Source organism: Moschus berezovskii, chromosome 10 (assembly GCF_049115385.1).
Source record: "Moschus berezovskii isolate FMDL1 chromosome 10, NW_MosBer_1.0, whole genome shotgun sequence".
NCBI lineage: Eukaryota > Metazoa > Chordata > Mammalia > Artiodactyla > Moschidae > Moschus > Moschus berezovskii.
The window spans coordinates 93,797,052-93,812,958 of record NC_142469.1 but is presented as its reverse complement, the minus strand read 5'-3'; the positions used below and the strand labels follow the sequence as shown (position 1 = coordinate 93,812,958).

Below are 15,907 nucleotides of genomic sequence, written 5' to 3'. Positions count from 1 at the left end.
ATTACAGAATTTGAAAGCACCACAGCTCAGCATGGGTTGAGAATCACTAGAATATAATTGTTTAAAACAAACCAAACCAATCAGGCTCCTCTAAGAAACTCAGCAGTCAAATCATTATTAGAAATTTTAAAAGGACAAGTGGTACTAGTAGTAATAGGTGGCTATTTACTACATGGGAGTGACTATGTAGTATTTTCCAACCTATAATACTGAGAACAGTTTACCAGGGGTATAGATGATTATGATAAATCCTTAATCTAAAGGACTCTGGCTAATTCACAAAACCTGTGTCAATACTGAAGAAACAAACACTTATCTTCTTTTTTATCTGACTGAATTTAATAGCTTCCTATTGAAGATTAAACAACTTAAGAGGTCAGATATAAATGATGTCTAATTGAATTAATATAGATATAATTTAGTATTAAGCCAATATTAACTAGTCTATTTCTGAAAAGCATAATCAAGTGAGATAGATTTGAAACTCTTATTCACAGTTCCAAACAAAAAGATTGCATTAACTGATGTTTAAGGGAGACTGAAAAGAAGAAAAAGAGAAATTTGAATCCTGTTACTGATAGTTTTGAGTTATTCAAGAATGAATAGCAATTTAGACTTTGATACAAAATAAGGCAAAACCGTATTAGAACAATGAAGAACAGAGGATTCTTCTGGCCAAAGACGGCAGAGTTTGCTATACTAGTTCACTAATCTCTTATTAAAATGGATGTTTTTATGAATTTTTATTTGCAGAAAATTTAAAGGGAAGTCAGCATCACTACAGGTGAAAACAAACTGTTATGAATATTAAGAAAACAGCCAACTCAAGAGGTGATTATTCGGAACATCTGATAAGGCTATCATTCGAGCTTCAAGTTATAATAAAACTGATAATTTAAAATTTATATGAATACTCTCAAAAATTCTTAAGATAGTAGTATTTTGGACAACATTTACAACATAAAATAATGATACCGATACCCACTTCTGTAGTGAAGTCAAATGTACACCAATTAAACCCAGAAGGGAAAATGATCCCATTGCAGTATTTTTATTACCTTGTGTGTAGGCAGCATCATCAGATCCCATACTCAACTTCCGTGCTTCGCTTATTCTATCCACATGTGCTAAAGCAGGGTCCGTGAGGTGCTGAATATTCTCTGTTTCTACATAATGATCAGGATGGTTTAAAAGGTTTGTAAGTTCAAAGGTAGGGGACACCACTCCTGGTGAAACTGCAGGGGGTTTATTGGGAGAAACTGTAATTTTGAAAGTATATTTTGTATTGGGTTGAGTGACCACTACTCGAGGAGAAGTTGCAGAGTTATTGCCTATTGCTCGACTTTTGGGAGGGTGGTGATGAATAAAGGCAGGACCCATGCTCACTTGCCCGGACATATTCCTGGAGGCAGCGGATGCTCCAGAGTTGGTGGATATGAAGAGAGTGGGCTGATTTCGTATGACCTGCTCATCTCCTGTGGCAGCATTCGCTGATATATAGACCTTAGGTTGACTACGGGACATCACCTCATCAGTATTTGGGGGACTGGCAGCTATGTAAACAGTGGGCTGGTTTCTGTTTAAGGTCTGGCTGTTGACTGAAGAGGAACTGCTGGAGGTTCGAGGTCCAGAAGAACGCAATTTCGAAGAACTGTTTCTTTGTGGGGGTTCAAGTTTGATTTCAATCTGGTTTTTCCGAGGTCCTGTTGAAATATTCTGAATGTTATACTGGCTATGGGCAGAAGACTGTGAGCTACCAGACGAATGAATTGTGGGTGGCTGTGGAGTCGTAGGTGAACTGATGGGCATATAGACATGAGAGGTCTGGTGGCCTTGCTGATTCGGCTGCTGGGCTGAGGTATGTGGCAGGGGGTTGGATGCAGGATATGTAGTCCAGGGACCAGGTTGTGAAGGTTGATAAACTTGTTGAGGGTTCATGGGATTAAACTGAGATACCCAGCCAGAATGCTGTTGTGTCTGTCGAGTTGTACCACTAGGAGTTGTAATGTAGGGCCTAATATAGATAGAATTTCCCTGTGGACTGTTAAGTACAGGTGGAGGTACACCATGTATGTGCAAAGAAGTAGGAGTATTACGACCAGTCTGGATATTTGGGGCTAACGTTACCATAATGGGATTAAATCTTGGAGTTTGTGGAGAAAGGTTAGATGTTCCTTTGCTGCCTAAGTGAAATCCAAGGTGTGGTGCTGAATTGGAAGCACCGGATGCACTGGACATTCCAAAAACACTGAAGCCTTGAGGAGCTTGAGTCGGTGCTGTCTGTGGCTCCTGCTGGAACAGCTCGTTACTGGGCTGGCCACCTTGAAGTTGCCCGTCACTAATGCTGTGTGCTAGAGTCCTGCTTCCATTCATTCTATGTCCCTCTCTTCCATGGTGAACATGCTGGGACTGCAAGTCCAAGCTGAGCGAAGTCATGTGATTGCGTAGACCAGAAATTCCCGAATCATCCGAAAAATTCAAGTCTCCTTCACCATAAAGATACCTTGTACTCTCCTGAGAGAGAACTGCACAGCAGGCATCCAGGTTATTATTATTCTATAAGACAAAATAAAAACAGCTTGTGTTAACCAAAGCCAAAGCATATACTCTCATTGCTATTAAAATATTACAAGATTAATCAGAGATTAGTTAGTACAATTGTAACAGATACATTTGAGCCTTTTTTCTTGAGAAACTAATATTAATGCAAACAGTTGAGTTAAAAATCCTCATTACTGGGACGTCCCTGTTAGTCCAGGGGTTAAGATTTCATCTTTCAATGCAGGGGGGATGGGTTCAATCCCTGGTCAGGGAGCTAAGACCCCACATGTGACTTGGCCAAAAAACCAAAACACAAAACAGAAACAATATTTTAATAAATTCAATAAAGATAAAATTCAATTCAATAAAGATAAAAAAAAAATCCTCATTACTAAAGTAATGGTAAGCTCTCTAACAAACAATAGCTACAATAGGAGTTATTATTATAGTAGAAATAAAGAAAGGGGACAACAGAGGAAAAGATGGTTGGATGGCATTGCCGATGCAATGGACATGAGTTTGAGAAAGACTGCATGCTACAGTCCATGGGGTTGCGAAGAGTAGACATGACTGAGCAACTGAACTGAACTGAACTGGCTGATTTACAGAAGAGATTCACGCAAATATAGTAACACTGCAACTTAATTAAAAATGCAGTTTGAATGTTGAACAAAATAAAAATACTCAACTTAAGCATATTAGTTAGTTCAGTCGCTCAGTCATGTCTGATTCTTTGTGATCCCAGGCTACAGAACGCCAGGCTTTCCTGTCCATCACCAACTCCTGGAGCTTGCTCAAACACATGTCCATCAAGTCAGTGATGCCATCCAACCATTCATCCTCTGTTGTCCCCTTCTCCTCCTGCCTCCAATCTTTCCCAGCAACAGGGTCTTTCCTAAGGAGTCAGTTGGCCAAAGCATTGGAGCTTACTGTATAATTAATTCTTGCATGTTTATGTGCTATGTATAATTCTTTCAAACCAATGACCTTTTAAAAACTATTTTTTGTGGTATTTAAGTTAAAAAGTTCTAAAATTCATAAGAAATGTGTCACAATTCCTTACATGCTTCCTCTTTAGTGTTAAAAACAAACAAACCACATACATATATGTATGTAATATAAGCTCAAGGTAGCCCCCAGAGTAACTGAGTTCACATCTTTGCCTTTAGAAGGCATCAATAATTCTACTTCAGAGAAATGAAAAAAATAAAAACAAACCAAAAAATGACTAGATTGTTTCTTAAGAAGAGATTGACTAACCACTCAAAAATTATCCATAAAATATGTACTGAACACCTACAATGTGTACAACATTCTGTTTGGGACTGTGAGGACTCAAATGATGTATAAACCCAGACTTTTCCTTAGAAGAGCTTGCAACTCAATTAGGGAAACAAAATATGGATTTGTGAAAAAGTAACATCTTAAAAACATGAACATGTGCCAAATAATAAGTGGTACTGAAGTTCAACAGAGAGTTAATATTGTTCAGTTCAGTTCAGTCGCTCAGTCGTGTCCGACTCTCTGCGACCCCATGAATCACAGCACGCCAGGCCTCCCTGTCTATCACCAACTCCCGGAGTTCACTCAGACTCATGTCCATTGAGTTGGTGATGCCATCCAGCTATCTCATTCTCTATCGTCCCCTTCTCCTCCCGTCCCCAATCCTTCCCAGCATCAGAGTCTTTTCCAGTGAGTCAACTCGTCGCATGAGGTGGCCAAAGTATTGGAGTTTCAGCCTTAGCATCAGTCCTTCCAATGAACACCCAGGATTGATCTCCTTTAGAATGGACTGGTTGGATCTCCTTGCAGTCCAAGTGACTCTCTTTCCCTGATAAGCTTCCCTGATAGCTCAGTTGGAAAAGAATCTGCCTGCAACGCAGGAGACCCCGGTTTGATTCCTGGGTTGGGAAGATCTGCTGGGGAAGGGATAGGCTACCTACTCCAGTATTCTTGGGCTTCCCTTGTGGCTCAGCTGGTAAAGAATCTGCCTGCAATGCAGGATATCTGGGTTCAATCCCTGGGTAGGGAAGATTCACCTAGAGAAGGGAAAGGCTACCCACTCCAGTATTCTGGCCTGGAGAATTCCATGAACTGTAGAGTCCACGGGGTCATAAAGAGCTGGCCACGACTCAGTGACTTTCACTTTCACTTCATAAATAGTCAACACAATTTGGCTATAAGGGAGAAAGAGAATTCAAGGAGAACTGGAAGACTAAGAGCCTGACAGAAAGAGGAATTTTAGAGATAAAAAGGATGAATAGTCAGGTTAAAATGTTTACAGGTGATTTGAGATAAAATCTTAGCAGAGAAAGTGGTACTAAAAGGCAACTCCAAGTCTTGTTAAGAAATGGTAGTTCACAATTTGAACAGGGGACACAAAAGAAAAGATTAGTGAGCAGGGTTGGACTTTTTTCCCTCTTAAACCAACAGTTCAAATCTTTCATGCCATAAAAATCCTTTTATCCTACACAGAGCTCTGAATTAATATACACTAGTTTTTCAAAGAAAATTTAAAAACTGATCACAATCTTTTATCAACTGATTACTCCTTATCATAGTAAGACCTTATCTTTTGCCAAATGTAACTGGTGCTTTTTCTCCAAGCTAAGTTTATTGCTATTCCTAGTAAATTCTTCTCCCAAGTCACAGAAGACCTCACCTTCTCATCTCCTTCTTGCTAACATTCCCAAATTAAAATGCATATTCCCTATTAAATCCAATCCCACACTTCCTTTTCAAAAGCTGACATCCATATTTACAAAACCTTTTCTCTCGAGCTCTCAAAAAGCCCTAATTCTTTATAATCTCTCATTACTTAGTATTAATATATCCGAGTCCCAGCTACGTCATAACTCACATGTCCTTAGGTTTTTTTTTACTCTCTACAGACATTACTTTCTTATTAGCAAAACCATAAAAGAGTTCACAGGGACTTTTATGAGGCTCAGTTCAGTTCAGTTCAATCGCTCAGTTGTGTCCGACTCTCCGCGACCCCATGAATCACAGCACGCCAGGCCTCCCTATCCATCACCAACTCCCGGAGTTCACTCAAACTCATGTCCACAGAGTCGGTGATACCATCCAGCCATCTCATTCTCGGTCGTCCCCTTCTCCTCCTGCCCCCAACCTTTCCCAGCATCAAAGTCTTTTCCAGTGATTCAACTCGTCGCATGAGGTGGCCAAAGTATTGCAGTTTCAGCTTTAGCATAAGTCCTTCCAATGAACACCCAGGATCGATCTCCCTTAGAATGGACTGGTTGGATCTCCTTGTGGTACAAGGGACTCTCAAGAGTCTTCTCCAGCACCACAGTTCAAAAGCATCAATTCTTCGGCGATCAGCTTTCTTCACAGTCCAACTCTCACATCCATACATGACCACGGGAAAGACCATAGCCTTGACTAGACGGACCTTTGTTGGCAAAGTAATGTCTCTGCTTTTTAATATATTATCAAGGTTGGTCATAACTTTCCTTCCAAGGAGTAAGCGTCTTTTAATTTCATGGCTGCAATTAGCATCTGCAGTGATTGTGGAGCCCCAAAAAAATAAAGTCTGACACTGTTTCCACTGTTTTTCCATCTATTTCCCATGAAGTGATGGGACCAGATGCCATGATCTTTGTTTTCTGAATGTTGAGCTTCAAGCCAACCTTTTCACTCTCCTTTTTCACTTTCATCAAGAGGCTTTTGAGTTCCTCTTCACTTTCTGCCATAAGGGTAGTGTCATCTGCATATCTGAGGTTATTGATATTTCCCCCAGCAGTCTTGATTCCAGCTTGTGCTTCTTCCATCCCAGCGTTCCTCATGATGTACTCTGCATATAAGTTAAATAAGCAAGGTGACAATATACAGCCTTGACGGACTCCTTTTCCTATTTGGAACCAGTCTGTTGTTCCATGTACAGTTCTGACTGTTGCTTCCTGACCTGCATACAGGTTTCTCAAGAGGCAGGTCAGGTGGTCTGGGATTCCCATCTCTTTCAGAATGTTCCACAGTTTATTGTGATCCACATAGTCAAAGGCTTTGGCATAGTCAATGAAGCAGAAATAGATGTTTTTCTGGAACTCTCTTGCTTTCTCCATGATCCAGAGGATGTTGGCAATTTGATCTCTGGTGCCTCTGCCTTTTCTACAACCAGCTTGAACATCTGGGAGTTCACAGTTCACGTATTGCTGAAGCCTGGCTTGGAGAATTGTGAGCATGACTTTACTAGCGTGTGAGATGAGTGCAATTGTGCGGTAGTTTGAGCATTCTTTGGCATTCCCTTTCTTTGGGATTGGAATGAAGACTGACCTTTTCCAGTCCTGTGGTCACTGCTGAGTTTTCCAAATTTGCTGGCATATTGAGTGCAGCACTTTCACAGCATCATCTTTCAAGATCTGAAATAGCTCAACTGGAATTCCATCAAGGATAAAAGGAAATATACTTTTCCAACATTTTATTTCAGAAAAGTTTAAACACATATACAAGCACAGTAAATATCACAAGTGAAGTAAAGTGAAGTGAAAGTTTCTCAGTTGTGTCTGACTCTGTGTGACCCCATGGACTATACAGTCCATGGAATTCTCCAGGCCAGAATACTGGAGTGGGTAGCCTTTCCCTTCTCCAGGGGATCTGCCCAACCCAGGGGTCAGACCCAGGTTTCCTGCATTGCAGGCAGATTCTTTACCAGCTGAACCATGAGGGAAGCCCAAGAATACTGGAGTGGGTAGCCTATCCCTTCTCCAGTGGATCTTCCTGACCCAGGAATTGAACTGGGGTCTCCTGCATTGCAGGTGTATTCTTTACCAACTGAGCTATCAGGGAAGTCGAAATATCACAAACTCTCCTATATTCATTATCAATCTTTATATGGCAAATCTTTCTTCACCAATTTATCTGCCCCAGCTGCTCCCATTAAGCTAGATCAAGCCTGACACTATTTTGTTTCCATCTGTAAATACATCAATATGTATCTTAAAACATAACTGGCAAATGGCATTATCATATCCTAAAATAATTAGTACTTAATACCACATATATACAAGTAGTATTAAAGTCCCCTGTCTTGTAATAGCACATAATATCCAAATAAGTGTTAAAGTCCCTTGTCTTGCAGGTATTTTTTTAGTTAGTTTAAATCAGGATCTGAGCAAGGTTCACATATTTAATTTGATTGATATGCCTCTTTGATATCTTATGATAATAATTAACCCTCTCCTCTTTCTATAATTTTCTAAGCCATTTGTTTTTTGAAAAATGAGTCATTTGTCCAGCAGAATTTCCCATCTGGATTGGCTGACTGCACCCTTGGGGTATGACTATTTCCTGTATTTCACTGTAAACTATTTCACTACAGGTGTGTGCAGGTTCATGCACACAAGTTTTTGGCAAGTCCCTTTGTAGGCTTTGTTTCTTATTGTATCACACAGGAGGCACAATAATATATCTGCCTGTCTTTTTGTGACCTTAAGGCTGATTGGTAGGTTCTGATGTTGCCACAGCTTGATCCAGCTAATGACTTTTAGCAGTCAGGGATTGTCACTGTTGAGAAACTTTATTAAGGGATGCAAAAGGGTTATTCCAATTAAATTATCCTTCTGCATGTATTGAGCTGCAATTCTTCCTCAAAGAATTTGATCTTTTCAACTATTACTTTTTGCACAGAAGAGGCAGGATAAATAAATTCTTTCTCTTTACTGATTTTTAGAATAATGAATTGATGCCCTATCAACTTCCAAAGGTGACACATTTTCAGTACCATGATAAACTCCTGTATCTTTAACATTTCGGTATGTGTCAAATGCTTGTCATTTATGGTCATTATATCCTATCTTTAGGCTAGTGGGAATGATTCCACATTGGCTCCAGTAGTCTTTCATAGCTTCCTTGCTTTCTAACATGACAAGATGTTCAAGATCACCTTGTACAGCTCTTATCCCAGAACTAGAAACCCTGGTTACTTTAGTGGGAGATGGTACAGGACTCCCATTAAGTGTATCAAAAGAGGTGGGGAGAGTTTTTAAAAGGTTGAAAGTCACTGTTTTTTTGTACATATACAAATCCGCATTCTCTTCAAAATTACAGGAGAGTCTGAATTGTTATTTCCAGTTCATCTTTCATTTTCCCCCAAGTTTCTTGCATAGACAATGTCAAAGTATACACTATAATCATCCTTCTCATACTTTGATTCATTCACTCTTTCAACCAATACTTACTGAGCATCCCATTAGGCAAGTAGAAAGGAATATAATTGCTGTCTTAAGGATCTCATGGTCCAGTGGAGGAAATTAATGTGTACATAAATAAATATAACGTACAATGGTAGGTGTTTTAATAGGAATATGGATAAGGTTTATGGATGGAGGTCATCTGAGAAGACTTCAATTACGGCTATAGTACTTAACTACTAAGGCTTACAAGTAATACTTAATGCATTATTTTGAAAAGAAAAGCAATTTTAAACTTACAGATTTAACTGTCACATTAAGAGAATTAAAAAATAGTGAAAATTTCAGTTAAAAAACTGAAAGTGCCAGCTACACAACATCTGTACACTATTCTAAGTTTTGATTTAGTTACCAAATATGAATGTTAAAGATATGAATTACTCCTGCTGAAAACAGCTATCTTAGAGAATCTACAGCACAAGGAAATGACGTGAGTAGTTCCAAAAAGAGGGAGCTGAGCAGTAAACAAAGTCAGAAGAGAAGAGAAAACGGCTACTTCTGTTCTCCTAAGATGTTTAAGAACATGTATACAAAGTGGCAGTGTGACATGATCCTTTAACTACTGATTTTTAATATTCTGTATACTATTTTTTTATCTAGAAAAGTTCTGAACCAGTATATTAGGAGGATAATATACTTGTCTTCAGAGAAAAGACAAAGAAGCCTACCCAACTGAGAAAGGGAGTTGGTGTTCAGTCCATCAGTCGCGTCTCACTCTTTGTGACCCCATGGACTGTAGCACACCAGGTTTCCCTGTCCTTCACCATCTCCCGGCGCTTGTTCAAACTCATGTACATCGAGTCCAGTGATGCCATCCAATCATCTCGTCCTTGTTTCTTCCTGACTTCAATCATTCCCAGTATCAGGGTCTTTTCCAATGAGTCAGTTCTTTGCATCAGGTGGCCAAAGTACTGGAGCTCAGCTTTAGCATCAGTCCTTTCAATGAATATTCAGGGTTGATTTCATTTAGGATGGACTGGTTGGATCTCCTTATAGTCCAAGGGACTCTCAAGAGACTTCTCCAACATCACAGTTCAAAAGCATCAATTCTTCAGCTCTCAGCCTTCACTATGGCTCAACTCTCACATCCATACATGACTACTGGAAAAATCATAGCTGTGATTATAAGGATCTTTGTTGGTAAAGTAGAATCTCTGCTTTTTAATACACTGTCTAGGTTTGACATAGCTTTTCTTCCAAGGAACAAGCGTCTTCAGTGATGTCTGACTCTTTGTTACACCACAGACTGTAGACCGCCAAGCTTCTCTGTCCATGAAATTCTCCAGCCAAAAATACTGGAGTCGGTTGCCATTTCCTCCTCCAGGTGATCTTCCCAACACAGGGATCGAACCCAGGTCTCTTAGGTCTCCTTCACTGGCAGGCAGGTTCTTTACCACTAGCGCCACCCAGGAAGCCCGAGTAAGAGAGAGCAGCTCCCAAAAGAAAGTTCAGTTCAGTTCAGTCGCTCAGTCGTGTCTGACTCTTTGCGACCCCATGAATCACAGCACGCCAGGCCTCCCTGTCCATCACCAACTCCCGGAGTTCACTCAAACTCACATCCATCCAGTCGGTGATGCCATCCAGCCACCTCATTCTCTGTTGTCCTCGTCTCTTCCTACCCACAATCGCTCCCAGCATCAGAGTCTTTTCCAGTGAGTCAACTCGTCGCATGAGGTGGCCAAAGTATTGCAGTTTCAGCTTTAGCATAAGTCCTTCCAATGAACACCCAGGATTGATCTCCTCTAGAATGGACTGGTTGGATCTCCTTGCAGTCCAAGGGACTCTCAAGAGTCTTCTCCAGTACCACAGTTCAAAAGCATCAATTCTTCGGCGATCAGCTTTCTTCACAGTCCAACTCTCATATCCATACATGACCACGGGAAAAACCATAGCCTTGACTAGACGGACCTTGGTTGGCAAAGTAATGGCTCTGCTTTTTAATATGCTATCTAGGCTGGTCATAACTTTCCTTCCAAGGAATAAGCGTCTTTTAATTTCATGGCTGCAATCAGCATCCGCAGTGATTTTGGAGCCCCAAAAAATAAAGTCTGACACGGTTTCCACTGTTGCCCCATCTATTCCCCATGAATTGATGGGACCAGATGCCATGATCTTCGTTTTCTGAATGTTGAGCTTCAAGCCAACCTTTTCACTCTCCTCTTCCACTTTCATCAAGAGGCCTTTGAGTTCCTCTTCACTTTCTGCCATAAAGGTGTTGTCATCTGCCTATCTGAGGTTATTGATATTTCTCCCAGCAATCTTGATTCCAGCTTGTGCTTCTTCCAGCCCAGCGTTCCTCATGATGTACTATGCATATAAGTTAAATAAGCAGGGTGACAATATACAGCCTTGACATACTCCTTTTCCTATTTGGAACCAGTCTGTTGTTCCATGTCCAGTTCTAACTGTTGCTTCCTGACCTGCATACAGGTTTCTCAAGAGGCAGGTCAGGTGGCCTGGTATTCCCATCTCTTTCAGAATTTTCCACAGTTTATTGTGATCCACACAGTCAAATACTCAGTTGTGGATGTGACTGATGCTAGATCAAGGTCCGATGCTGTAATGAGCAATATTAGAATTGCTGGAATGTTAGGTCCATGAATCAAGGCAAATTGGAAGTGGTCAAACAGGAGATGGCAAGAGTGAACATTGACATTCTAGGAATCAGTGAACTAAAATGGACTGGAATGGGTGAATTTAACTCAGATGACCATTATATCTACTACTGTGGGCAGGAATCCCTTAGAAGAAATGGAGTAGCCATCATGGTCAACAAAAGAGTCCGAAATGCAGTACTTGGATGCAATTTTAAAAATGACAGAATGATTTCTGTTCGTTTCCAAGGCAAACCATTCAATATTACAGTAATCCAAGTCTATGCCCCAACCAGTAATGCTGAAGAAGCTGAAGTTGAACAGTTCTATGAAGACCTACAAGATCTTTTAGAACTAACACCCAAAAAAGATGTCCTTTTCATTATAGGGGACTGGAATGCAAAAGCAGGAAGTCAAGAAACACCTGGAGTAACAGGCAAATTTGGCCTTGGAGCACGAAATGAAGCAGGGCAAAGGCTAACAGAGTTGTGCCAAGAGAACGCACTGGTCATAGCAAACACCCTCTTCCAACAACACAAGAGAAGACTCTACACATGGACATCGCCAGATGGTCAATACCGAAATCAGACTGATTATATTCTTTGCCGCCAAAGATGGAGAAGCTCTATACAGTTAGCAAAAACAAGACCAGGAGCTGACTGTGGCTCAGATCATGAACTCCTTATTGCCAAATTCAGACTTAAATTGAAGAAAGTAGGGAAAACCACTAGACCATTCAGAAATGACCTAAATCAAATCCCTTATGATTATACAGTGGAAGTGAGAAATAGATTTAAGGGTCTAGATCTGATAGATACAGTGCCTGATGAACTCTGGACGGAGGTTTGTGACATTGTACAGGAGACAGGGATCAAGACCATCCCCATGAAAAAGAAATGCAAAAAAGCAAAATGGCTATCTGAGGAGGCCTTACAAATAGCTGTGAAAAGAAGAAAAGCGAACAGTAAAGGAGGAAAGGAAAGATATAAGCATCTGAATGCAGAGTTCCAAAGAATAGCAAGGAGAGATAAGAAAGCCTTCCTCAGTGATCAATGCAAAGAAATAGAGGAAAAGAACAGAATAGGAAAAACAAGAGATCTTTTCAAGAAAATTAGAGATATCAAGGGAACATTTCATGCAAAGATGGGCTCGATAAAGGACAGAAATGGTATGGACCTAACAGAAGCAGAAGATATTAAGAAGAGGTGGCAAGAATACACAGAAGAACTGTACAAAAAAGATCTTCACGATGAAGATAATCATGATGGCGTGATCACTCACCTGGAACCAGACATCTTGGAATGTGAAGTCAAGTGGGCCTTAGAGAGCATCATGACGAACAAAGCTAGTGGAGGTGATGGAATTCCAATTGAGCTATTTCAAATCCTGAAAGATGATGCTGTGAAAGTGCTGCACTCAATATGCCAGCAAATTTGGAAAACTCAGCAGTGGCCACAGGACTGGAAAAGGTCAGTCTTCATTCCAATCCCAAAGAAAGGGAATGCCAAAGAATGCTCAAACTACTGCACAATTGCACTCATCTCACACGCTAGTAAAGTCATGCTCAAAATTCTCCAAGCTAGGCTTCAGCAATATGTGAATCATGAACTTCCAGATGTTCAAGCAGGTTTTAGAAAAGGCAGAGGCACCAGAGATCAAATTGCCAACATCCGCTGGATCATGGAGAAAGCAAGAGAGTTCCAGAAAAACATCTATTTCTGCTTCATTGACTATGCCAAGGCCCAAAAGAAAGGCTGTCACTAAATAAGAGCTGTTTATACTAACTGGGCTTCCTGCTGGCTCAGAGGTTAAAGCATCTGCCTCCAATGCGGAAGACCCAGGTTCGATCCCTGGGTCGGGAAGATTCTCTGGAGAAGGAAATGGTAACCCACTCCAGTATTCTTGCCTGGAGAATCCGATGGACGGAGAAGCCTGGTAGGCTACACAATCCACGGGGTCGCAAAGAGTCGGACATGACTGAGCGACTTAAAAAAAAATAATAATAAGAGCTGTTTATACTACATTTAGAGGTAGTTTATTTGCTGTGACAGTTTAAAAGTAACTTTCTAAATTTGGGAAGATTCACATCCTAGTTGTATCTCTAGAGGAATCCTCCCCATCCCTCATCTGTCACATTTTTGTTATATCAGCTAGAAGACATATTGCTTGAATGCCCAGAAAGATTATCAACTCAGTTTGAAAGAGCTGGGTATTGGGAAGCATGTCATACAATTTTGTTTTCATAAAACCAGACTAACATATTGAAGTTGACACTACTGAATGCCCAAAATAAATTCTAAATTATTTATTTTCTGTTATATTTTGGTAGTTAAAAACCTGTTTACTTATTTTATCTCATTAAAAAATAGGTAATTTATTTACAAAGATCAAAACAACACTAAAAGATACACATTGAGAAGTTTCCTCTCATCTGGCCTGTTCCTTCTCGCCCACCATGGATAAACCATCTTTTATTTCGTTTTTAATCCTTCCAGTATTTCGTCATGCAAACGGGGGCAAATATATATACATATGTACATTTATTTATAGATGTATTTATATACATCTATATATACTCTGCATTTTATTTAACTTAATACACCCTGAAGATAATACTTCAAGAGTTTCTCTCTCCTCCCTCCCTCCACATTCTGGACAGTTCTTTCAGTAGCAAATCTTACACAATCTTCTTGAAGAATAGAGCATTTTTTTATTTTTCAATGATTCAGGGAACATTCTCAATATCGTCTTATCAGAGAACGTGATTTAAAAGATTAGGAAGAAGTACCCGAGTTGTACAGCTCTGTGTATTCTTGCCACCTCTTCTTAATATCTTCTGCTTCTGTTAGGTCCATACCATTTCTGTCCTTTATTGTGCCAAGCTTTGCATGAAATGTTCCTTTGGTATCTTGAATTTTTTGAAGAGCTATCTAGTCTTTCCCATTCCTTTGTTTTCCTCTATTTCTTTGCACTGATTGCTGAGGAAGGCTATCTTATCTCTCCTTGGTATTCTTCGGAACTCTGCATTCAAATGGGTATATCTTTTTCTCTGTTGCCTTTCTCTTCTTTTCACAGCTATTGCAAGGCCTCCCCAGACAGCCATTTGCCTTTTTGCACTACTTTTTCTTGGGGACAGTCTCGATCCCTGTCTCCTGTACAATGTCATGAACCTCCATTCACAGTTCTTCAGGTACTCTATTAGATCTAATCCCTTGAATCTATTTCTCACTTCCACTGTATAATCATAAGGGATTTGATTTAGGTCATACCTGAATGGTCTAGTGGTTTTCCCTCCTTTCTTCAATTTAAGCCTGAATTTGGCAATAAGAAGTTCCTGGTCTGAGCCACAGTCAGCTCCTGGTCTTGTTTTTGTTGACTGTATAGAGCTCCTCCATCTTTGGATGCAAAGAATATAATCAATCTGATTTCGGTACTGACCATCTGGTGATGTCCATTTGTAGAGTCTTCTTTTGTGTTGTTGGAAGAAGGTGTTTGCTATGACCAGTGTGTTATCTTGGCAAAACTCTATTAGCCTTTGCCCTGCTTCAATCTGTACTCCGAGGCCAAATTTGCCTTAATGAAATTGTCTAAATTTGTCCCCTTAATGAAAAGGACATCTTTTTTGGGTGTTAGTTCTAGAAGGTCTTGTAGGTCTTCATACAACTGTTCAACTTCAGCTTTGTCAGCATTGCTGGTTGGGGCATAGAGTTGGATTACGGTGACATTGAATGGTTTGCCTTGGAAACGAACAGAGATCATTCTGTCCTTTTTGAGACTTCATCCAAGAACTGCATTTCAGACTCTTTTGTTGACTATGATGGCTACTCCATTTCTTCTAAGATCCCGGATTCTTGCCCACAGTAGTAGATGGAATGGTCATCTGAGTTAAATCCATCCATTCCAGTCCATTTTAGTTTGTTGATTCCTAAAATGTTGATGTTCACTCTTGCCATCTCCTGTCTGACTACTTCCAACTTGCCTTGGTTCATGGACCTAACATTCCAGGTTCCTACTGCTCTTTAAAGCATCGGACTTCACTTTCATTGCCAGTTACATCCACAACTGGGTGTTGTTTTTGCCTTGGCTCCGTCTCTTCATTCTTTCTGGAGTTATTTCTCCATTGATATCCAGTAGCATATTGGGCACTGCTGACCTGGGGAGTTCATCTTTGAGTGTCCTACCCTTTTGCCTTTTCATACTGTTCATGGCACGAATATTGAGAAACCTGTATGCAGGTCAGGAAGCAACAGTTAGAACTGGACATGGAACAACAGACTGGTTCCAGATAGGAAAAGGAGTATCTCAAGGCTGTATATTGTCACCCTGCTTATTTAACTTATATACAGAGTACATCATGAGAAACGCTGGGCTGGAGGAAGCACAAGCTGGAATCAAGATTTCCAGGAGAAATATCGATAACCTCAGATATGCAGATGACACCAGCCTTATGGCAGAAAGTGAAGAAGAACTAAAGAGCCTCTTGATGAAAGTGAAAGAGAGTGAAAAAGTTGGCTTGAAGCTCAACATTCAGAAAACTAAGATCATGGCATCTGGTCCCATCAC

General features: G+C 40.3%; 1 protein-coding gene across 6 annotated transcripts in view; it reads right to left on the bottom strand.

Annotated features, from left to right (window-relative positions):
* TAB2 (TGF-beta activated kinase 1 (MAP3K7) binding protein 2) overlaps positions 1-15,907 on the bottom strand; it is an 88,016-nt gene that overhangs the window by 22,587 nt on the left and 49,522 nt on the right. For all 6 annotated transcript variants that reach the window (XM_055432804.2, XM_055432806.2, XM_055432803.2 and 3 more), the window contains one exon: positions 1,059-2,556. In XM_055432804.2, the coding sequence (XP_055288779.1) occupies positions 1,059-2,556 (1,498 nt within the window). The remainder of the gene's footprint in view (positions 1-1,058; positions 2,557-15,907) is intronic.